Here is a 23,847-nt window from a genome sequence, read left to right as displayed (position 1 = left end):
GGTCTGAAAGTCGCTTTTAAGTTAGCCACGCAGCCGCTGAGACATTCAGTAAGTAAGGCGAGCCGGCGGGCCTTTGGAATTTTTTCCGTGGTTGAAACAAAGAGGGGGAAAAAAAAATCTGGGCAGGTTGTTGATGAAGCCGCTATGCAGAACCTGCAGCGGTTGAAGTGACAGCATTTTCATTAGTGACCTTGAGATGTGCGGGGAAATAATGCCGGATTGTGGTGAAATGAGGCTAGAAGATCAGAAGGAAGCCAGAGTGGGTGAAATTTTCAATGGATGGATGACTACAAGAAGAGTACGGAACGGTGGCGGCTGGGTAATTGCATGGAATAACAAAAGAAAGCACACAAGAAAAGGATTAGAGGACTGGCGGTGAAGAGATAGAAGGGAAGAAAGCACCAAAAAATAAAATTGCGGTTATTCTTGCGATGAACAAAGTCGGACAATCCGAACTATTCCGGGCGTCTGGTGACAACAACACAACTCACTGAAGATTGATTTACAAAAAAAACAGAGGAACTCTTAAATTAGACATCCAATAAATCTTAAGAGTCGCAAACATCTGCACCAAGCGTTGACGGATGAGCCCGAGTCTGTTTGCCTCCCAGGCAATCCTAAATGCCGAGCACAAGACGAGGAATTGTCTCCACTAAATATGCGTCGTTTTTGCCCATTATCGTGTTTTAGAAAAAAACGAAAAAAGCCCAAGGGAGTCTTAATGGAATCCTTGATAGCCTTGCTCTTTAGAAAAGATGTTTATTAAACTCCTTGAGGGTAACCTCGACGTGAAAAGAAGCACAAAAGTCACGCTATTCATGAGGCAACAATCGCAACGCTAACGCTAACAAAGGAGAACACCTTGGATGAATAAAAGCCAAAGCACTTTTTGGAAAGGTTACGCAGTCATCGCTAAGGTTTCCAACACGAGGTTGATGGTCGGGGAGGTTCAGACAAAAGCACCGGGTCCAGCCTCCTCAGGTGTTTTGACATTTAAGGCAAATTTAAGCCACGGCAGTTCTCGGCCATCGCCAGACACCTCAGCGTGCAAAAAAAGCAGCAGCAGCAGCAGCACCTGCACTTGTCACCTCAAACCAAGGCTGACATTTCACCTTCCCCGTGTGAAACCCGTGTGTATCTCTCCGTGTGTCTGTTCAAGAACCAACGTGCTGCTTCCTTCCCACCCGCCCACGCTTTTCTTTAGATCATGTGGAACGTGGAAGCCGCACACTCAGGTGTCAAACCGCAGAGGAACGTCTGTGTGGGCTGAAGGAGAGAGAACAAGGTGCGATAGAAGCTCGGCATAGCGAGCTCAAGGAAAGATGGCGCGCTGAACAACACCCACGGATGATTCCAAGTTCACGTTACCCTTTGACCAACACAGAATCTCTTTGTGCACATGCGATGAAGCATCTCAGCAGCACCAGATGGTCACAATCCCGCCTCATTTCGCTTCTGCTAGTCTACATTCATGGACTGAGACCTTGGGCGAGATCCATAAATGAGGAGATCCCCAATTAAAGTCGTCCACCACTGTTTTTAAAGTGCAGATTAACTCGTGTCTTTATAGATAGGATGAAATCGCGGCATGGCTTTTGCTCTCATGCTGAATCCTTATCTCGTTAAGCAGCGGGTAAACCACTTAATCGCTTTCAGATATGGACAGTGGTTGTACTCGTTCACCTAGTTGGCATCGTATCCACTGTTGGGTTAATGAGGTCACCCAAGACTCAGCCCACCGTGTAATACCCTAACATTTGATCTTGCAGTATCAAAAATATTCCCACAATTCTTTCTTTTTATTGCAAACATCTGCTTTTATTTGGGTTTCAAAGAGTTTGGTGGCTAGAAAATGAATTCTATTGTGCGCTATTGTTTAATTGTTATTGGGTTGTTTTTCTTACAAAGCAATATTAAATGGGCAAGATGGTTTTGGGATACAGGCAAAATAAAATTGGATCCAATTATTTGATTAATCGATGGAATCATTCTAAATATATTCAACAGTGACAGCCCTAGATGAGTTAGTGTGGAAATAGTTGAACAAGCAAAATAAAATATTCTTCTGGACAATAAAAATCAGTTTAATAAAACCCAACATCCCAGAATAGTGGGAACTAAATTCTCAGATTTTCACTTCCAGCTTGTGAACTGTTGACTATCCATTTAGTATAAATATGCATCTGGCTCGGTGCAGTTCTCGAGTTCAATTGAGTTCAAAACTAAACAAATCAAAACATCAATTTCAACCCATCAGAGATATCATTAGAAAAAGTGCTCCGACAATGTCTGGCTGTTTAGCTTTTCAAACGAGGCTGAGGCCTTCTCATTATGCTTCACGTCTGATGCATCTGATGCGTGTGAACCTGGATGAACTCTTCCGCTAGTTTTGCAGTGATTCCTAATTTTAATCGCAATTAAATTTCGTGGTCCATTCCCGTCTGGTTCCATTACGTCACGCCGGGCCTTATTGTGTACTTTACATCTTCGGAATGCAAATAGAACTTTGTCAGTGAGCTCTTTATGGATACATCTACACGCACATCCTTACCACTACGGAGAACAATAGTTTATGCAAACAGGAAGTGAAGTTGGGCATTTCCTGCGGGTTAATCCGATCAGACGCTTCCTCCACACGTACGTTTGTGTGTTTTTTTTGTCTTCTCATCACTATGTTGGGAGACTACCAAGGGGCTTCGATGTTATAAAAGCTAAGCAGCAGCGGCGGCAGACAATAAGTGGACGTCGTGGGAGAGAAGAAAAAATAAATTTAAAAAAAAAAGGAAGCGAGGAAAGTAAAACTTCCCCAAGTAACTCTGCACAAACACCTGCATGTGGGTGTTTGCATCAACCAATGGCCAGATTTTTTTTTTTTTTTTGACAATGAGTGCATATATGACGCAAATAGAATATTACAAGATCTTTGTAATCACGTGTTTGCGTGCGCTTGTGTTTGTGTGTAAGCTTGCTAACTAAAAGGCCGGGGGGCTGATATTAATGAAGCATTTCTCTCAGCGGAGCTCCTTCAGTAAAACAAGCCCCTGACGTGATTAATGCTTCCCTTTTGAGAGCGCGCCCATGTGTGCGGGTATTACGTGTCTTATTAGAGTGTGACTGGCTTTTTGCCTGACATGATACTAGCTCATTGTTATTGTGTTGAAGGATTTACTTAGACGTATTTCCTGCTAATGTTTTATTTGGAAAATCATCACCCCCCCCAAAAAAAAATTAAACAAATCTTTTGTTTTGGTCCAATTATGTTTTCAGAGACACATTTATCAAAATGTTCTCCGACAATAAGAACCACAGCTGTGACAGCAGACTTGTATGCTATTTTTTTTTCAGGTTATGGATCTTAAAATGTTACAGTGGCACTGTGTTGACGACTGCGGTTGACCAAAAAATTAAATTCCAGCGAGCCACATTGAGCAGCGCTACTATGTTTTCATATTTTTACAGATGGAAAAGTGTCAATAGATGAGTCATTGGAGAACCCAAACATCTCTGTTGATTCTCGGAAGGGGGACTCACATCTAGTGCCAAAGAGACACTTATCAAGTGAACGCAATTGGAAATAATAATCACGCTCTCTACAAAGCATCCGTCCGATCCGTTTTAATCACAATATTGCTTTCATGATCGGTATCTCTTCTTCATTGTCCTTTTATTTTCACTCATTAATGCTACTAATTATCTTCCTGTTTAGTTTCCAGTTAAGAATCAGTCTGGTATTTATCCCTAAATGTTTTTTTTGTTGTTTAATGCACGCCCTCACGCAAGCTTTTAGAAAACGGCAAAGTCGACACTGATACAGGGAGTACATTAGTGCTTCCTGTTTATGGCTCTCTGCAGCTGCCTGTCTAATAAGCTTCATATCAGCGTTGTATTTTCTCAACAGGGCGCCGGAACACTTAAAAGCTTCAAGCCGTTCTACACCCAAATGCTTTAATGCCATGGAACAAAAGCTCAATGCGTCTATTTTGCTTGACAAGTAAGACAAGGCATGGGGAAGGTTTATAAAACGCTCTTGTGCGTTGCATAATGTGTGTAAACCAAGTAGGAGGCTGATGTCGGTGCATGCTTGCGCCCACATTATCTCCTTAAGCTTCTCGCGGCGCTGCTTAGCAAAGCGCTCGTCATTCATCTTCATTTCCCAAGGTGCCACTTTTCTGCGTGGAGTGCAAGATGGAGGGAGGACGTGAAATTCAAATGAGGTTCATTTGTTTGTGACTGTGCACAAAGTTTAGAAAAATTCAATCAAAAAAAAAAATAAAATCCATGACCTGCCTTACCCTCACCAATATCATTTTTATTGAATTCTTTTCAGAGATGAAATTAGCGTGATCAGATTCAGCAAAAAAACAAAACAACTATTGCTTTCCATTAGAAGTAAAATAACAAACAATCTCCTTTCAGGCTTAACCAAAAAACAAAAACTAAAATGATCCAAATATTAACAATCTCCTTTCTAAATGTGATTTAAAATTTTAATGGCTTCCACTGCCAAGACCTTTTAGTCGGAACCACTATGAGATCTACTCCCGAATCTTTTTTATGAGCACTAAAAGGTAGCTTGCATTTAACATAGTGGATGTCTGCTAATAGGATTTTATCAAGTCCATCTGATACTGAAAGTACTTATAGCGATGAGTCAGCAAGAAAATTAAAAGCTTACCTATATGCTATTTAGCACGACAAGGGGGTGGGTGGTGGCTAATCTGGAAAGATGGTTAATTTTGTTTATTAGTCACGTATCAGCCGAATAGGAACTACATATGAAGTCCAAAGTTGGTCTTCTGGAATATAGAGGCAGAAGTCAGGTGTGTTATATTCAAACAGCAAGCGAGAACTGATCGTACCGAGCTCGGAGGTCATGACCGAAGAGCAAGACAAAACAAGGACAAAAAAAAAAAAAAAAAAACGTACATGCAAACTTGTTTGTTCTTTTTACTTCTCCACTTCCTCTGTATCTTCAGTACTGCCTTGGACAACATCTGATTATGGGTTGGCCCTTGAGCTAAAATTCCAACAAGGCTTTAAGTGTTCAGCTATAAGGCTTAATTAAATATTGGAAAGGAAATTAGTATTGTGAATGAGATTAAACCGATCAGATTTCAGAGCGATATAAAAAAAAAAAATCATTTTTTTTTTTAATGTCACGCATTAATAAGTCAGTCTAATTCACAACGAGGGGCGACGCCTGAGGGGGTTGTCCTTTGTCGCCAGCTTCACCTTGTATTTAAATAACATTGCCGCCCATTAATCCCAGAGGCGAGGCTGCCTTGACTCCAATTTAGACTGCGCAAGAATGCTGGAATGTTTCCTCGCCAGACCTTTGACCCCTGCCTTGGCAAAAGGAGAAGAGAGAGGGGGGGGGGGGGTGAATCAGACTACCTGCTTCTCCTTTCCAGCAGACACGCACCTTCACGTGCACGCTGATATTCAATCGCGGCCAACTCTAGCCACAAACACGTGCATGTCCTGCGGTCATGGGTAAACACACACGCCGAAAGGGTGACCGCACAGTCAAAACACACAGCGTAGTGTATACATAAATACACACACGGCAGCGGACTGCCTCGAATAGTATAGCCTCGAAAAACACTCTTATATGTAAGGAGATACACTTTACTCATTTAAAGGGCAATTACGACCGTCATCTGGTAAGACTCACGATGGCATCGACGTGACTTATCGGAAAAGCTAGAAGCTTGCTGATGGGCTCTCACATTCATCCCTAACCTATTTGATTACAAAGCGGGGACATAGGAAAAATGTGCATCATGACATCATCCCCACTGGGCTAACTTAAACCACAAGGGGAAAAAAAAAGTGGGCGCCCAAAGCACCAATGCAGAATGTGAAAGCCTTTTTTTTTCGGGGGTAAAATAAATAAAAAATAAATAAATATGGATAGATAGATATAGACACTTTTATATCCTTTTAATACAATCCCAATCTAGTACCAATTTGTAGTGAATTGACAAATTTGCAATCATTTGCGTGAAAGGCAATGAGATAAAAATAAAGTGTGCTCCATTGCTGAGACTTGAGGGTAATTTGAGATGATGGCAGGGGTTACTTTTTTAACTCCAGCTACTCCTGCTAGATCCATTAGAGAGATCTACACAGAGTGTACCACTCTGCTGGCTGTGACGTATGACTCACTAAGTACTGGCAGCAGGCAAAGTGAATAAGCGATGATACGAGTTTATGTTCTCTATTGAGAAAGTGCGGGCTCGTTGGAAATCTTAAAAAAAAAAAAAAAAAAAAAAGCAAGGCTATAACCACACACCGGAAAATTGGAGCATAAAAACAGGGCATTCCCTTTACGCCCCGGATCCAAGTTCTGTCAACAGAAGGAAACAGAGGAAGTCTAAAAAAGAAAAAAAAAAAAAAAAAAAGTGCAAGCGGGGGGAAATTATAGATCTCTCCGTCACTGTCTGCTTATGTCATGAAAACTGTCCAACCACGCAGCGCACTCAGACACTGAGACATGGTATTAACACGTGAGAGCTTTTGTGCGGTTACGTCATTGCACAAAAAGTGGGGAAATTGTGAGGGGGAAAAAAAACAAAACAAAAAGCAGACTAAAAAGAAGGAAATGCAGACTGAGACTTCCCCCCGGGGTGACGGCGTGGTCTTTGGGTGTCTCAAGTGTGCAGGCGTTCTCACCGAGGAGCAAAGGCAGCCAAGTGGCATGGCTCTTCAGCAGCTTTAAGGCAACTTAAGCCTTGACAGAGGCTGCACACGCAAAATAAAGCTGGCTGAGATTAGACTGACAATGGCCCACAGGATTTCAGACAAGGTCAGATCACAGACAGCATGCAAGGAATAAAAAGATTTCCAATATTGAAAAAAGATCCTAAAGGTCATCTATTTTGCGTATTTCCAATATTGTCTTTTTCATTTGGTAGTCACCGGCAGATTTCCGGTTTCATTGCATATATCCTTTTTCTTTTTTAATCACCCTTCCTGAAAGCTTGCCATACACTTCATAGGGTCGGGTGTGTTGGCGGCTTATTTCTGAGTCATCGTCAGTGCGGAAGCCGTCTTAATTTTACACACAAAAATGTGTTTCAGATCCCATTTTGCAGTTTTTTTTTTTTACCAGAAGGCAACTGACAAATAATGAAATTAGCCATTGGGATTACGGCTGTCACAAGGTGCTAATGGATTTTTTGGTGGGGCATTATTTCTTAAGGAGCATGATCACATGGTGCTAAAATTGTATTTGAAAATCAAAATCTATGGGAAGGCATTCATGAAAATAGTCAAATGAAATAAATATCAAATCAAATCAAAATCTAATATTAAAATTCAACTATTCAAGCCAGTGACTCATCCGACTGTTGTTAAATAAACTCAGCACATGTGTCAGAAGACCAACCGAGACTTGAACTTGAACAGCCCGGACTTTGATAATGGCAAATTAGCGTGGCTCGGTTCCCGCTAATTATAAGCCTGAAAACATAATACATACTTGTGAAGAAAAACGGCATGAACATCAGCGTGATTTCGGAGCTAATCAACACCCAAGCATGTGTGGCTGAGAACAATGGGGCTGCATATGGAAGTCGTCTTGTCTTCTCCAGTCATGACACCGCAACTCTATAATGAATAGTCACCATATGTTCCATCTATCAACCAGCAGTCGTCATCTTTGCCCTTTTTAAGTGTGACGCCTTGATGTACGTACGTTTCAGCACAAACGACGGGGGGAATATCGTACAGAGCAGAATAAGCCTTCGTGTATTATATAACAAAAACGAAAGGGGCAGCGGGAGCCCGAGAAAGTGAATAAGAATGAAGATTGTAGGTGACTACAAAAATGCAAAATAGCTCTGATTTCACTTGAGAAAAATAATTGAGAACGGTCGTCTTTTCCTTGTGAAATCAAGAAATAATCGAAGATGATGGCTTCGAAATTGAGACCAATAGAGCATTGCCCGTAAATATGACTGAGGTCTTCCATGCTGGACTGTGACTTGCATTAACATTACGGAGAATGTCAAGCGTATAACAAGCAAAGTGTAAAAGGCAGCGCAGACTATTTTTTGCCATTTGTCGTCTCTCGCATTCCCCCACATGACTGTTAAAAACTTTTCCAGTCGGCAAGACTGCGGTGGATGCTCATCATTTCATTTTCCCTGTGAAAGTTGCCACCTTCCGGTTCTTTCTCAGCTCCATATCTTCACATCCTGTACTGAGCCACCTCCACTAGCACCTGCCTTGGCTGGCTGACTCTTGCTCCTCACAAGTACAGCGCCTAATGAGGCTCCGTGGGAACGGTCTCCGACCCACCTCCCACAAGCCAGACCTGTTTGTATTTCTAAGAATCGTCTCCTTCGTGCACCGTATGGGTTAACTGTCCAGGCACCCATGCGGCAAATAGAACAGAAATCATTTCTGGTATATCCAATGTTTATTTAGGGAGCATGAAGGACATATTCCAACTCTAGCCATTTTTTGGTGTCATCAGTTGGCCACATAAAATGATATGGCGGGCCAGATCTGGCCCCCGGGTCTTGGGTTTGTCACCTGTGCTATGTTATGGTAAAACAAATTTGCAAATTAGCCATTTATTCCAGTTAATAATTCATCCAATAGCTCAGTTCTTCGAAATGAGATGCAACAATTCACCCTTTTTTTTTTTTTATTATTTCCATTTTGCATATAATGAAATGAGTCATTAACCAACATTAGTCGTGGCAGGTCTGGTTTCTATTTTCCATCAATTTCTTAAAGGCATGGGCGTATCAGACAGTAAATGTTTAGCGACTTTCTGCTTCACTATTGCATCACTTGATTTAAATGGAAAAGATGTTTTTGCTTTTCAAAGGCCCGGTAAAAAAGATAAGAAAAAAAAAAGTGGCTGATTAGTTTAGCAGTGGAATGTTGCAGAATGCAATATGATGCTTCAGGTTGGCTCTGTTTTGTTTCGCTACCTCTTTCTGCCTTCCTGTTCTTTCTTATCATTTTGCTTTCTCTGAGTCATATACAGTTCTAGCACGTTTTGTCCAAATCTATTTCAAGAAGCTAAACTGCGTTAATGGAGAAAAAAACAGAACAGGATACTAACACTTTCTTCAGTTTTAAAAATATACACTTGCAGGCTGTGGAGAAACACCCACGACCTGTTCAAGGACGTCATAAAACGGGAACTGTTCTTCATCAGTCATTTTCTCAAAGACGCCGAGTGCAATATAAAGAGTCGTCGGTTGTTTTCAGCTCAATCAATAACGCAACATGATGGCCATTAAAAAGAAACAGATTTTTCAAATACAACTTTGAACAGATGGAAGCAGAAGATTCATGAAGCTATAATGTTCCACTTCGAAATGCGTGCATATTTTAATCTTCCAGCCAGAGCCATTTACAAACATTTCTTTCTCCTACATTTTTTTTTTTTTGCCAGAGATAAAAAAAAAAAAACCCACATTCCTTTCATTCAGGACGTCAATTCAGTCTTTATAGACAACTGCGGCAGCATACCTGACTTTCATTTTACCTTCTAGTGACATTTCCAAGTTTACTTGAAATTCCCGCAACAGTTAGATGAGGGGAAAAGGGCACAATGTCTATTTTTAGCAGATATAAGAATATTGAAAACTTATCAAAAGTTAAAGTAACTTGCCCAGAAAGCCTTTAACAAAGCTTTTTTTGGAACAATTTCAACATAGAATTGTTTTCGGACTTACAAAAATCGACTAACTTCTGGCAGTTGACCTTTTTAAGAAGGACCTGCTTTGGACTTCATGAACTTCCAGTCCATCCTGCTTCCCTCCATGTAATCTAAACATTTAGCGTTGCCAATTCCTGTCTTTTCCACATTCCATTTCCTCCTATGCCCCAGAGGTCAAGGTAAGTTCACTTCATTCTCGGTGATCCTATTTGAGGTAATCCCGGAATGGTTCCATGCACCCGCTCCATCATCTGCATGTACTTTTTTTTTTTTTTTTTAATGATATGAATTGAAACCCAAAAGGGCTCTGGGGTGGCAGAAAAACCCCAAACTGCCAGATGTATTTTCTCCCGGACAAACATTTTTGTGCCGTCAAGCCGCATGGCAGGTCTGTGCAGATCAGCCAAAGAATGTGACTTCTCACACGGTGGCTGGGCTGTGCTGCGCTTTGAGCTTTGATCCCTGACTGAAGAGATTCGGATTTTCCGGAGCACTGAGTGATGGGCCAACGAAAGGGGTTGGCACTGGGAAAAGCCGAGAGGTTACTAAGGCAAAAGGGATTGTGTTTGCGAGGAGGGGAGGGGAGGGGGGCGAGAGAAATTAGTTGGAGGGATGTGCCGGTAGGGGGGTTCCACCACACATTCTCATTTTTCAATTCCTTTCTCTCTTGGAAGCTGCCAGCTTCACTCAATAAGACGGCGGGGATGTGGAGGAACACCACTGTACCGATGATGTGACCAGACAGATTTGCAACAATGCGAGTGACATGCATATCTAATTATTATGAGAGATCTTTGACTTGATCTCAGGGTCGGTCGGGCTCTTGATGTGGCAGGTCCCGCCTCCACCGGGGCAATTCCACACTCTGGCTGTCTGGTCACGCCGTCCCTCCACACCCTTCATTTCCTTTCTCAGCGGACATCCTTTGAAATGGTGGACAATAAGGCCAAAGTCCACACCTCAAACTAATTTTCTCCTGGCATTGGTTCACCCATGCTAGTCGCTAATGTCTCCCGCGGGGGTTCTTGTATTGATTGAAGGATAAGAGCAATAAATAGCAAAAGACGATTTCAGTCATTGAAGTTAAAAAAAACAACAAATATAAATACAAAAAAAGATTTCCTAATAGAATGTTCTAGATTAAATGATGGTTAGTGTTATTTAGTCACATCCTGTTAAAGCATGACTATTAAACCTTGCGGTCAATCTTTGGATTGTGTGGGAAAAGTCCACAATTGTACAATCTGTGCCCTCTTTACTAATCCCCCCAGGAAACATGAAAAGAAGAAAGACACTATGATGCATGAGTGACATTTTAAGATGATCCAGCTGTCTATTTAATTCAATATTTTTTCTTTATTGTAGAACTTCTCTCTTGTCCATTACATGCAGCTTACTTGCATTGATGTTCCTCTTATTATAGGGAAAATCCTTCATTATATTTAAAAAAAGAAAAAAAAAAACCTTAGCTAGAACTTCTGGCTTGGAATGAGGTCTGAAAAAAAAAAAGTAGTGGTCAGTGCTGACCACATTGGCTTCAGCAGCTGTTGGCCTGTGCTACACTGTGGCTTTAAGCAAACACAGTCGTGCACGTGCACATATACAGTACGTACGTTTGTATGGCCGCTCAGGGCGGGCCTGCTTCTACAAATCTGTGGTTTTGGAGGGTTCATAGACCCACTGTGGCCTGACCTGTGCCCCCCCCCCCCCCCGCCCTGTTTGGGTCACAGCTCAAACCAGCGTTTTGTCCACCGCTACAACACTAGTCGATTTTGTGAGTCCAACACTTGTTCTGGACTCACTTTGTCACCCCGTTAATTTCTCCTTTCCACAATTTCCTCTTGTCTACCTCCTGTGTCTGATTTTTGCGCTCTATTGTTGGAAAGCGAGTGAGTTTACAGCGGCGCCGGCCAGCCCGAAAGACACAAGAAGGGGTCGGCAGAGTCGCAGCCGTGCGTGACAGATACAATAACCCCTACAGCGGAAGCACCCATGTGCTAAATTGCTGCCACAAATGTTCTTCCATCAGGTCACCGCATGACCATTAGAGCCATTCAGCTATTTCAAACTATGACGTACTTTCGTTTCCCGTTACGTAATTGCTGTCAACCGGTGTCAGTCAAACTTTAAGGTAAACGAAGATTGATGAATGGTGCGGTATTGCATCCTCAAGGAATAGCAGAGTATAAAAAAATTAAACTAATTCCGCATTGCATGGATTGAAACAGTCAGTTTCCAGTAAACATTGATTCACATGGAGTGACAGTTTATCTAGTAGATTATTAATAAATAATCATGTGGGAACTTGAATGATGGCCACTGTTTACTGACTAGTAGAGACATAAATTCAACTGCCAGCATAAAGTAGCTCGGGAGTATTTTCCAAAACTCTATTTAGAGATGAATGAGAAAGACAAAAAAAAAAAACAGCCAGTGGGGATTGTGCCATTTATCCGGAAAAAAAACAAACATTTTATTATGCAGGGTTAAAAAGTTTCATGCAGAGAAACTGCAAAGCGGTATTAAAAAAAAAAAAAAAATCTCCTCGCCGAGATGTTGAATAAAGTGCATGAATTTCCACAGACTAATAAACGTCGCTACGACTGAGCGGAGGAAGATGTAAACACATCTGCTAACTGTTGTGGGTGGCCGCTCGGATTCCGCCAGCCAAAACAGAGCAGCTGTACAATATAAGACCTTTGGAGTCGAGGTTTCCCTTTGTTCGGCGCCAATACTGACTTTGCATATATTTACGTGCGTATCCATCCACGCAATAACGGACTGATAAGGAGTGACGGTGTGACACTTGCGGCCTTGATAAGGTCGCGTTCGCTAACGTTGGCAGACAATCATTAACAGAAGAGTTACCACATCAATTGGACTGATCACACGACACACTTCTGAGTTTTATGAGCATGTGACAAAAGTCCTTAATACAATTTCTGATTCAGTCTCACACAAATCCCAAGCTAATTGAATTGCCACAATTCCAGAATCAGCCATTTTTTTTTTTTTTTTTACGAGTCCACTTCAGACATCTACACGAGATAAAACGGAAAATATGAGCCGGCCTCTCTTTTTGCTGCTTCCATTCTCCAGGGAAAATGTTCTACAAGAATTTGAAGTATGTCTGTGGGAGTTTTTGCCCAGCGATGGTGCGGTCAGAGGTCAGTGGTGTTGGATGAAAGTGCCAACAATATTAGTTCTCATTCATCCCAAAGACGTCAGTCATGCGTGGTCATGCTTTGATAGGCGGAACGGCCCCGAAGCAAAATAGTGTACTATGATGGGCAGAACCAATCATTTCTGTTTGGTGGAATTACTCTACTGTAAAAGCCAGAAGTGTATATATATCAAAGTGTCAACATTAGTCACGAACAAATGAGCAAAGGTGAGCAGGCTTTCTAAATCGTTCAATTGAAATGAAGTTACTGTAAAACGACAGCGGTTTGTTAAAGCAGCAAAAATAACTCTCGGATTCTGCAGCTCTTCATTATTAACAGCTCAGAGTTGTGTGTGTGATCTAATTCTCACCTCAGCCATAATTCTGTCTGTAAATATGATATGAGAAAGGATGCCACTGCTTACATCGCATGGAATATATTAAAATGCTTGTCAAAAAAAAAAAAAAAAAAACTTGATATCACAGTTCTGGGGACTCTCAAATTAATTCTGTTAATATCTACAAGGAAAAGAGAATCAAACCATCTAAATAAGGAGATATTTCCATAGCTGGAGCAATTGCGATTTATTTAAAAGTAATCATTTCAATTGGACGAGACACAGCCAAAATATGAAGCAGCTTGAGTGATGCGACGGCAAAGTCAACGGCGACAGACTTCTCAGATCTCCTTGCCTCAGCTTCTTTTCTTTTTTTTTTTTTTTTAAGAAATGTTGCCTTTTCCAAAAGCCGCCTTGACGTCCTCTAAAAAAGCTTATCAGCATCCAGAAAGCGCCGCCGCCGGCTTTGAGGCTCATTTGGTCTCACTCCATAGTCGGCATTAAAAGAAATTTATTGAATAATGAATCTCCTCTGCTCCGCACATGAGTAAATTCACTCAGCCGTCAACCCAAAACAGACCCTTAAGGTAGCCGAGCTGAGGCTGGAAGACATTCAAATGAGATGTTCTCATGTCACACACACACAAGGAAATCTGACGTCTTCATGTTGATGAGCAAAAAAAATATTAGGCTGCCCATTTCATCCACTGCTCTAGGGTTGCATCGCTAATGTGTGTTGCCACGCTGCCTACTACGAGTACACACACACAAAAACAAATATGAACTCAGCATGCTGATACATTATTCATATTCTGTAGCGTCTGAAGGTTCCACATGAGTGGTCACAGTTAGATCTATCTAGGACCACTTTTTGGACTAAACAACATACTGCTGAGTCGACAGGAAGGATGATTTGAGTCCTGTGTTGATAATAAGAGAGACCCTGAGTAAAAGGATGCTTGCCCCAAGGCTTAAAGAGGAGACCATTGAATGAGAACAAAAGTACTGAATCAGTCCTACTTTATCAAAAGGACACACACACTGGCGTACATGCAAACACACACACACACACGCACACACGCACAGACTGCAGAGTAAACCTAACACATACTTGTCTGGATTTTTGTCGGTCCTCTTGCCGGCGACAATGTAAACATTTAGCTAATATTTCAGCCCGTGCAACCCTGACGAGTTTGCACCGTAGCCTAAATTCATAAATCCTGGGCGAATATGTTTATCGATGGCGAGCGAGGTAGATGTGAGCAAATACTTCCAAGTCGCCGGAGACTCTCCGAAACCGCAGGCGAGCTTCCTTTTACACTCACACGCACATTGGAATAATCTCTGGGGAATTTGACCTTTTACCTCAATAGTCAGGGAACACATGGAGCGAACTACCAATGAATAAAAAGGCACCCTCTCTAAAAAAATTCCCATGACATGCAGGAAGTGATTTATTTATTTTATTTATTTCAATTTTTTTATTTATTTATTATTTTATATAGTATAGGGGGAAAGTTGTTGACCATAGTTGGTTTAAATGAGCCGTTTGAAATTTTTCTTTATAAAATGAAAAGCTAGCGGCCATTGCAAGGCTACGACGACTTTTTTCTTCATCAGACTGGAAGGTCAATCGCGTACGTTCTTTCGCATATTCAAAGTCTGGGCAGCAAAATGAATGTTCAGGCAAGCAGGTGGTGGATGAATGCACCTCTGGAGACCAGCGGGCAGAATATCAAGTAGAAAGTGTTTTGACAAATACAATTAGTGGGAACAGGAACAACGTTGTGGCGAGTGGTCACAAAATTATGTTTGTTATTTCCGCGAGGAGTTCATTTGGAAGTGGCTTTTGAATTGGAAGTCGTGTGAAATTCATAAAATGATTCCTAAAATCGTTAGCAGGTATTAGCACGGCGCCTTTAAACTGATTACCTGGAGCCTTTTTATTTGTTTTGCTTGGATGACGGGGAAGTGTTAAGACACACATCGGGGAATTCACACACACGAGTAATTTTGGAATGAGGAACCCGACAGAAACAAGTAAGTGGCCACGTATAAACTGGACGAACCAGATGGGGAAAGAAATGCCACCAAATATCAAACCGCAGTGGAAATGACTCATACGTTGAAAAATGTTTCCATCTGTGATGTCATCAAGTCTCGCAGACTCTCTGGAGAAAAAAAAAAAAAAGTCTTGAGAAGCTTTCCATGAGAATCTTTTTTTTTTTTTTACTTCTATGCAATATTAAGCTTGTTTATGTGTGGGGGCTTTTAGACTGTGGGAGCGTGATGATGAGGTAAAATTGAGGAAACAAAATGAACTCAGGAAGAGTGCGAGTGTTAATTTATAATATCCAGCATCACCACCAGAGGCTACACTTTGTCCCCAAGTCTGAAACGAGCATGGAATCCTTCTGCGAGGCATTCAACTCATGAATAAGTAACATGAAAGCCAAACAAGCTGCCGAGGCAACTGGGAAAACCGTGATAAACCAAAACGACGACTTCCTTCCTCTCGCAGGGCAATCACGCCGTACCCGGGCTCTCCCTCTCCCCAGCCGAACTTGTTTATTTTGACTTATCCATTGATCCGTGAAGTGTGATGGAATCTGCCAAACGGCGAGCCCGGTTTGGTGTCGGCCATTGTGATTTGCGCTGGGCCCCAAAGACAAAAGGGGAAAGTGGAGAGGGGCTCAAACGTGAGGGAGTGACAGTGAGCCCATATGGTGAGGGCCGCCGTGTCAACAAGGCACGAGTGTTTCCTCAGGAAGAGCGTAAACTTGAGCACAAAAGGACCCCATTGCAACGTTTACGCCCGGAGAGTGGAAGTCAAACTGAGTCATAAAGCACCAAAAACCAGACGGGGGGAAAAAAAAAAGAAAAAGAGCCCTGCCAGGCAGCCAGATCTGTTCCAACAAAACACTCTTTCTCTACTTCAAGCCTCGGCCCCTTAAACAGTGAGCCCTGTGCGCATTCTTCAGTGACATAATGCTTTTTTTAAAGCATTCAACTCAACTTCAACTCAAAACCTGCCCCCCCCCCCAGCCCCCTTTGCGTCGAAGTTACCTTGACTCAGATTACCCTCTGCCCAATTACTATTTAAATATGAATAGCGGCAAACAGTTTTCACTCTTGAGGAATGAAGGTGGAAGGTCAAAAGTGACGTCAAGGATCCGCCGCCATTGATGTCTGTCGGTAAATATATACCAAATGGCCTCCCGACGCAATAAAAGCTGCTACTTTGTGGGGTCGCAAAAAAAAAACTCCACCCCCGCCTCTCATTTCCCCAGTTTTGCTGCCAATTGCATTTTTTTTTTTGGAGGTAACTGACATTACGTCCTTGTCAGGGTTCGTTCAAGGTCATGTTCAAAGAAATCGTCATTGGCGACCTGATGAAACCCCGATGAACCCGCTGGTCGCAAATATTCGCCCCCTCAGTTGGATAGCGGCCTGAAGGAGATTTTAGAAGTCGTGCCTGCGGCAAGCCACATTGGATATAGGCCATCTTTTCTGCACACTGCCCCTCTTTGATGAGATAACTCTGGTCAGGTGCTCCACAGTGGCACTCACTCAGGAAGCCCGACAAACCCCTGGGAGTGGTGGTGACCCTTGACTTTCTCTCACGAACTCGTCTCACCTCACACGCGATGAGTCCGAGAGTTCAGCCCCAAAAAAGTACTTGTACACAATGTAAACATACCGCTGGGGAAACGAAATATGTATAAATATAAAATATATTTTTGTGAAGAATTTTGGAGATTTTGACCGCCCACTAGCTTTGCCAGTGAAGGTAGGGGTGCAGTATAAAGTCTCAAGTTTCACAGACTAGTTAGAGCAGAGTTCACATCCACCCGAAAATTGTTTCCCATTCTTAAATCCCGCCCTCCCCCCCCCCCCAACATGGCCGCAGCCACCTTTGAGCCCAGAGGCGGCTTGGCTGCACTGGTAATCCCTCAATGAATGTGGGTCACCGAGTGGGGCTTTGCCTTCCTCGCTTAGCAAGGGGACAGACAGCGGGGTCATGACCCCAGCCATCCAGGGTGCGCTCACGCACACACACATATGCAAGACAAAGACCCAAACACAGGGATGTGCACACACACACCGATAGAAAACACCCCACAGAAAACCAAAACAACACAGACCACTCGTACAGGGGCTGAAAATGTAAACAAAAGATTTGAACACTAACACGGTGTTTTATTTATGACGTAATTTCATCATAAAATATTGGTTGCCGTTGCATGTTGATTCTATTCGATGATGTCATTTGACGTTTAAGTAGTACATATTATCCCCGAGGGCAATGATTCTAGTGGCAAAACGAGTTTTGACAAATTGGCAGACTTACTTTGAACTATCAAACTGCCCGATCAAGAAATTCCACTTTGACCCTACTGAATGTCTAAATGTGTTGCTGCACCGTTTGTCTTCAAATATCAGTTGCTTGAAGAGTAAAATGTGCTTTCCACGGAGCGTCAGCCATTTGCATTAAACTAACGGACGCTATTACACACTCCCAAATATCAAAGAGTCCTAATTAGGTTGCCTGCGACACGCTCAAACTAATTATACGGTGCATCATTAACATTCTTGGTCGCAAGGTGATGTGTTATCTAACTGAGACCAGGCAATCATGAAATATTCATGATTTATTAATCTGACAACAGGGGGAAAAAATAAACATAGCAGAGTGACGCCCTTTCGTGCCATGCAGAAAGGAAGCAACATGATTGGACGTTCGAGAGGCTGCAATATTCTCACCCAAAAAAAAAACTGTTTTAGAGAGGAAGCGTTGCTTCCTTGGCTTTCCTCTCACCCCGTCGCCGTCGTGCCGCCAAAATGTCAAACCTCGCCTCGTCATTTGGAAACGGCAAGCACGCGAACGTGGCCCAATCAAACACGCTTCCTCCATTGTTTTGACAAAGATGGGGAAAGGGAGAAAGAAATGCCACGAGAGACTGATGGCGAGTACGGCGGTGAAACGAGCGACACCAAAAGCACTTTGGAAAGGAATTCCCCCGAGCTAGAACATTTTTGCTGATGAAACCGCTGTAATAAAACAAGCAGTGTTCAGTTTGTGTTCCTGTCATTGCCACCTAATGGGAACAAATTCAACGCGCTATTTTCTGGGCCAAGCTTTTTTTCCATTGCGCCGCACTCCAACTATGTGCTTGCCAATGTATCAGTCATATCTCACTTGCTTCAGCAGCGTTTTAAATTTCCTCTTGACATTTCCAAATGTCTCCTTTTCATCCACTTTCTATCTTCCCCCCGTGCGACCTTGGCGGTTTTAAAACCCGGATATGAGAGGACGGGAGATTTCTGATCGTTTCAATTGTGATGAAAATGTTTTTTTTTTTTTGCTTTTTGCACTTTTCAAACCTTGTCCTTCCTGACGTTCGAACACCCACCAGCATGTTTCCAAGTGTATTATCACACTTTTCACTTAAATGTAGCCTGGCCTTCTTTAAATAGCAATTGGGGGCAATAAGCGCTTTGCCGGTCCCATTTACAGTCATTAAAATGGCACCGTTGCTACATCCGTAGCCATTTAATTAGTGCGACTTTAACAAATCTTTCACTTTTAGGCCACTTTACCCAGAGCGCCAAAGCATTCCCAAAACAGCTGTGTACAAAAGACCGGTAATTAATGTAGGCCGAAGAAGTAAGCACACATGCCTTTGTATGAAGAATAATGAACACGTGTAGACACGTAATTACGGTCCAACCCTCTAGACATTTTAAAAGGGAAGGTTCGAAGTGAATCACCGTTTCTCCAGGCGGATGATTTTAACACGGCAGATGCGAGTCGTATCAGACACGACGCGTAATCCGCAAGTCGATTTTTCAAATTGGTGGCTTTCCTGCAGACTGTTTCTACGCCCGTCGTTAATGAACTCTTTCCTCGCCGTCTGTGCTCCTTCGCAGCCCACCTGTTTAATCGGTAGCTGGTGAGAATCGGATCGCCGACTCGATGATCAAGCTTATTTATGAACCCCGTGTTTATCTGATTTGCAAAGCGTCAAAACTGAGTGTATGTTGCTTTGTGTCGGCGATAGGGATCACGCCGCAGTCAAATATATAGGCACGTATATATAGTCGGAACGCTGTCATCAACAAGTAACAGCTGTTCGGACACGTGCGTGCATTCCTGAGTGCGCAAAGCGCGGCAGCATCTCGGCGAGGTTTTGGCCTCCTCACCCGCAGCCTGTTGGATGCGCTAAATCCAATTTAACTAAGAGGGCTGTGTCAGGGTTTCTGCAACGAGTGGGCTGACAACCAAATGAGTTTACATGACATCAAAACGGAAAACATTGGTTGAGTCGATTCAATCTAAACAAACATTGGTTGAGTCGATTCAATCTAAACAGGGAATAGGCAGGATTGGTAAAAGTATCGGGCTGTCACTGTTAAATATTTATATATTTTTATTCTATGGATTAACCAGATACATTTCTTTGCATTAAAAAATATTTGTTAAAAATTCCCCTGATTACTGTTCATCAAACAATTATTTGTGTTGATTTGCTATTATCTAGTGATTAAAAAATAATAAAAAAAAAAACAGCTAAGCAAGATCACACAAGAAGGGTGGATGGTCAGTGTTTGCCAAAGTAAAAGCAGATGTTTGCAAATGTCTTTTTTGGATTCGACGCAAAAGATGAATCAGTCTGCTTTTATGCGGGACTTGAGAGAAATCGGAAGATTTGGACGGTAAAAAACAGGCTGTAAACGATGACTTAAAACACGAGGTGATTGGTTTGATAATTGATTAGTCGGCTAATTTGGATATTAAATTGAACATTCATTAGTTAGTGATATAAAGCTCAAGGGTATGTGAGAGAAAATATTACATATGGAGTGACAATTACTCGCTTGTGTGGTTCGGAGCTCTTCTTTATGCATGGCAAGTCAGGCTGGGAAGAGGTTTCAAAGTTCAGATCTATACCACATTCCTTCAAGCGCCACGCATCCAAGTACCTCAATGTAACGCAACCATATGGAAACAGAGATAAAAAACTTTAATCTGAAAATGTGATCAAAATCTTCACTCAGATATGGGGTGACTAGTGGGGTGGCCACCCCTTAGCACCGCCCCTGGCAGATTAACTTTTATTGGGTGACACTTCTTCCCCAACTATTATAATGATGATTTTGGTGTCCTGTAGACTTTCCAAACTTCCCTGCTTGTCGCGAGCGTGACTCAACTCTTTCTAACATGCCTGGACATGATTTTTTTCTTCCTGCTGACTTGCCATACAACCCCCCCCCCCCCCAGAGATTGTCCATTAGCACCATCAAAACGGTCCCAGCACTTTTCATGTTTACAAAGATCTAAACAACACGTGCGATATCGTTATGATGTGCCGCAAAGGAGTTTCCTCCAGACCACGCCCGGGGTGTTGCGCAACAATGCAATAACCGGTTTGGCTCTCGCGGCAATTCAGAAGCTTCGACGTATTTTCAGAGTGTGTGTGCAGGTGGAGGTGTACACCCACAAGTGCTGTTATCGCATGCCTGAGTTTATCCAGGCTTTAAAGGGCGGAGGATCCCCAGGTTGATAAATGAAGATCAAACTGAGGTCTCGCAGGGAAGGGGGGGGGAGCTTGACAGGGCAGCTCCTCCTGCAATACAACTATGTACACCTCCCTGTTACTATCTCAGCCTTCTGCATCCAAAACTCAACAGCTGCAGGGAATCGCACAGACCTCCAAAATTAGGGGTGCTCCACTAACCCCCCGGGGCCCGACTGGAAAAGATGACGTTATCTCGGTAAAAGGGAACGAATTACAACTGATTTATTTGCTCTAAATACCGTCATGAGCGAACCCGACCTGTTAACACGCACCGCAGACAAGTTCAACCACAGAGGGATGCTGATTCGGAGCTTCGGGTAGAAAGGGGGCGTGAGGGGCTAATTAAGTTCTTTTACGGCGTTTCATATTTGAGGGGAAATGAGGTGTTATTACCTATAGCAGGTGAGAATTATAACGCCCCCCACCTCCTCTCATTACAATGTGATTTTTTTCATGAGAATGTCAATGACTGTCAGATTTATTGATTGAGACGCTGGTGTCTAATGACACTTGGCAGGAAAAGGTAATCAGTTGGCTTTATGTGCCTTTAAACATTTATTTGATGCTGATTTAGAAGGTGCCATTACTTTTTAATGTTTTTTTTGTCAATATTTTAATTTTTTTGTTTTTAAGTTTGATGTGCAATAGAAATTTTAACATGCATGCGTTGTAAATTAAAGCTACTTTGAAAAAAAATATATATACAAAATATTTCATTATTTTATTTTTATTTATTAATTTATTTTATTTGATTTATTGTACCATTTTTACCAGCACAAAAATAAATCAAGAAAATTTCACTTGTGTTTCTAATTAAATATGTAATTTGTTGACTATATGGCACACAAATGAGTCAACTGTGGGTTTACCTGTCATACTCTGCGTTGTCCTTGTCACATCGTGCGTCCTTGTGCTTCTGCCAGTCTTTGCCGTGCTTGCAGGTGGTGAGCAGCACCACATCCTCCGCATTGTGGATGTGGTATAAGGCATTCCTGGTGTCCGAACCGATACCGGTCAGGTAGCGCTTCCCCTTGAAGACAAGCATGTACTTTCGAAAAGGTGGGATGGTGTTATATTTCAGGAAGCCCCTCTCCCCGCCAGTCCTCGGGTGCTCCTTGGGGTAAAGAGGGATGGAAACGTCAAAGCTGTGTCTGAAGTTCTCAGAGTTGATACTGGCCTTGGCCAGCATGGCCTGGCCGATGTCAAAGCCCAGGTCTTCCGTATAGTCCGGCCACGTCCCAGAATATAAGTTAAATATAAGATGGTTCCTGCCATCGTTCCACAAAGGCAAGCTCTGGATCTTGGTCTTTAGATTGTGGACGTAATGTGGCGACAGCTGATCCCTGTCAAGGGTGTCCAAGCTCAGCACAAACAAACATGCCTGACCTGGGTCTGAGGTGTAAAACCTGGAGCCCTCGATGGTGGTCAAAATGTTCTGATAACTCTCCGAGATCTTCTCCCCTTTCTGCTGCGGGTAAACATAAACTTTGAATCCATTCTTTTTGCACTGAGAAAAGTCAAAGCATGACTCCATTCGGCAGCGTTTGCCTTTGTAAACACTGGTGTTCACGTCCCGGCCATGCCTCACAGGTGTGTGCACGTTGTACTCCTCGGTGTCAGTCTGATCCCATGGATCAGGGTTGGTGAATGGGTGTAAACGGTCCGAGAAGTGAGGCCATGGGTGATCGGGTCGGTACCCATGACGTCTGCTATCATTCCGGTGCCTGCTCGCCGTTTGAAGCGGAACAGTTCCGAGGTAGAGAAGCGCCAGGCAAGCACCGACCGAAAGCAGGATCAGGTAGCGTTTTTTGGCCTGCATGTGTCCAGGGAACAGATGCGACTTGCTTGGGAATAAAAACAGCAAAGTAGCCCCAAGTTAGGCTCTCAGCAATCCCGCGTACACGGCTCCATCCTCCGGCTGCCTCCTCCAAGGATCCCCAACCCCCCTTCTGCGTAATCGGTTCCCAAATCCAGAGATTGATCCAGCGCATGTGGGCGATTTTAAAAGTGGGTTCCCTTTCTCTCGCGTGTGAGGACTTCCAGCATGTCGAAGGCTCTTGGGTGCACCTAAAAAGGCGAGTGCCGCCCGAACCCCGTGGGTCGCGAGCTCTTGCACGGCGCTTCTCCCCACTCTCATTCAGAGCTTTTCAAAATGGAAAAGTGCCCGTCTGGGAAGTCACTCCCTCCGGGTAAACAGCAGCAGGGGGTCCCCCCGCCGGGTTCCCTCCGTGCAAAGCTTGGCCGTTTAACTCGATTCAAGCACGAGAACGCAGACGCATAGTCGGCGTTGCAGCTTGCGCTCCGTCCCGAACGGATCAGCGTGATTCGAAGCGGTCTTCTCCTTCCTCTCCGATCACTCCATGCTTCTCCGGGAATGCAGACAAGAGAAGAGGAGACGCGGCTCGAGAAGAGCAGTTCAGCGGTACCAGCATAACCTGACGAATCCTGGCATTGCTCTTCTTATCTCCAACAAGCTCCACACGTCGGGCGAGATGCGCTGATAGAATATCGAGCACATCGGCTTTAAGTTCTCCGCTCGATGACCTCGCTCTGCACGGATGCACGGAAAGGTTCCAAGGCGAAGTGAACCGATGGAAAGCCTCAGTCCAAGTGACCAATTTCCGACTGCTCAGTTGTTTCGTTTGTTAGTCGCTAACATTCCAATCGCGACACGACTGCAACTGTCGTGACGTCGCATCCACGCACATCCCGGCCGCTGATTGGTCCAGCGCTAAGCGGAAAAGGCGGGACTTGGAGTCATGCACCCATTCATAACCGGACTGCTCCGTATGTGCAAATCATCTAATTGTAAAAGCTTGGAGGTTATTTGGAGAGGTGCCAGGGAGCATGACACCCCCCATTCAAACCAAAAGTTGCAACTCTGGCGTAAGGTCTGCACTTCTGACCAGATTTCACATTTGTTTGTTCTTTTTTTCTCTCATTTACAATGCAGTGATGGGAATACTACTAGTTTCTCATTCATACAGTTTTGGGTGTCTGGTAATTATTATTTTAGTTCTAAATTGCAGTGGTGCAGAACTGCACTGAACCATAATGTAAGGCGTATTTTACTACAACATT

At 43.2% G+C, this 23,847-nt stretch overlaps 1 protein-coding gene across 1 annotated transcript in view; it reads right to left on the bottom strand.

Annotated features, from left to right (window-relative positions):
• Positions 1–23,439, bottom strand: part of ext1b (exostosin glycosyltransferase 1b) — a 55,425-nt gene extending 31,986 nt beyond the window's left edge. Inside the window, exon 1 of the mRNA XM_049750316.2 lies at positions 21,636–23,439. Coding sequence (XP_049606273.1) covers positions 21,636–22,585 — 950 coding nt within the window. The 5' untranslated portion in view covers positions 22,586–23,439. The remainder of the gene's footprint in view (positions 1–21,635) is intronic.
• Positions 23,440–23,847: the final 408 nt, after the last annotated feature.

The sequence above is a fragment of the Syngnathus scovelli genome, chromosome 19, assembly GCF_024217435.2.
Source record: "Syngnathus scovelli strain Florida chromosome 19, RoL_Ssco_1.2, whole genome shotgun sequence".
NCBI classification, from domain to species: Eukaryota; Metazoa; Chordata; class Actinopteri; order Syngnathiformes; family Syngnathidae; genus Syngnathus; species Syngnathus scovelli.
The sequence above is the reverse complement of the archived record's forward strand: the minus strand, read 5'-3'. Positions and strand labels throughout refer to the sequence as shown.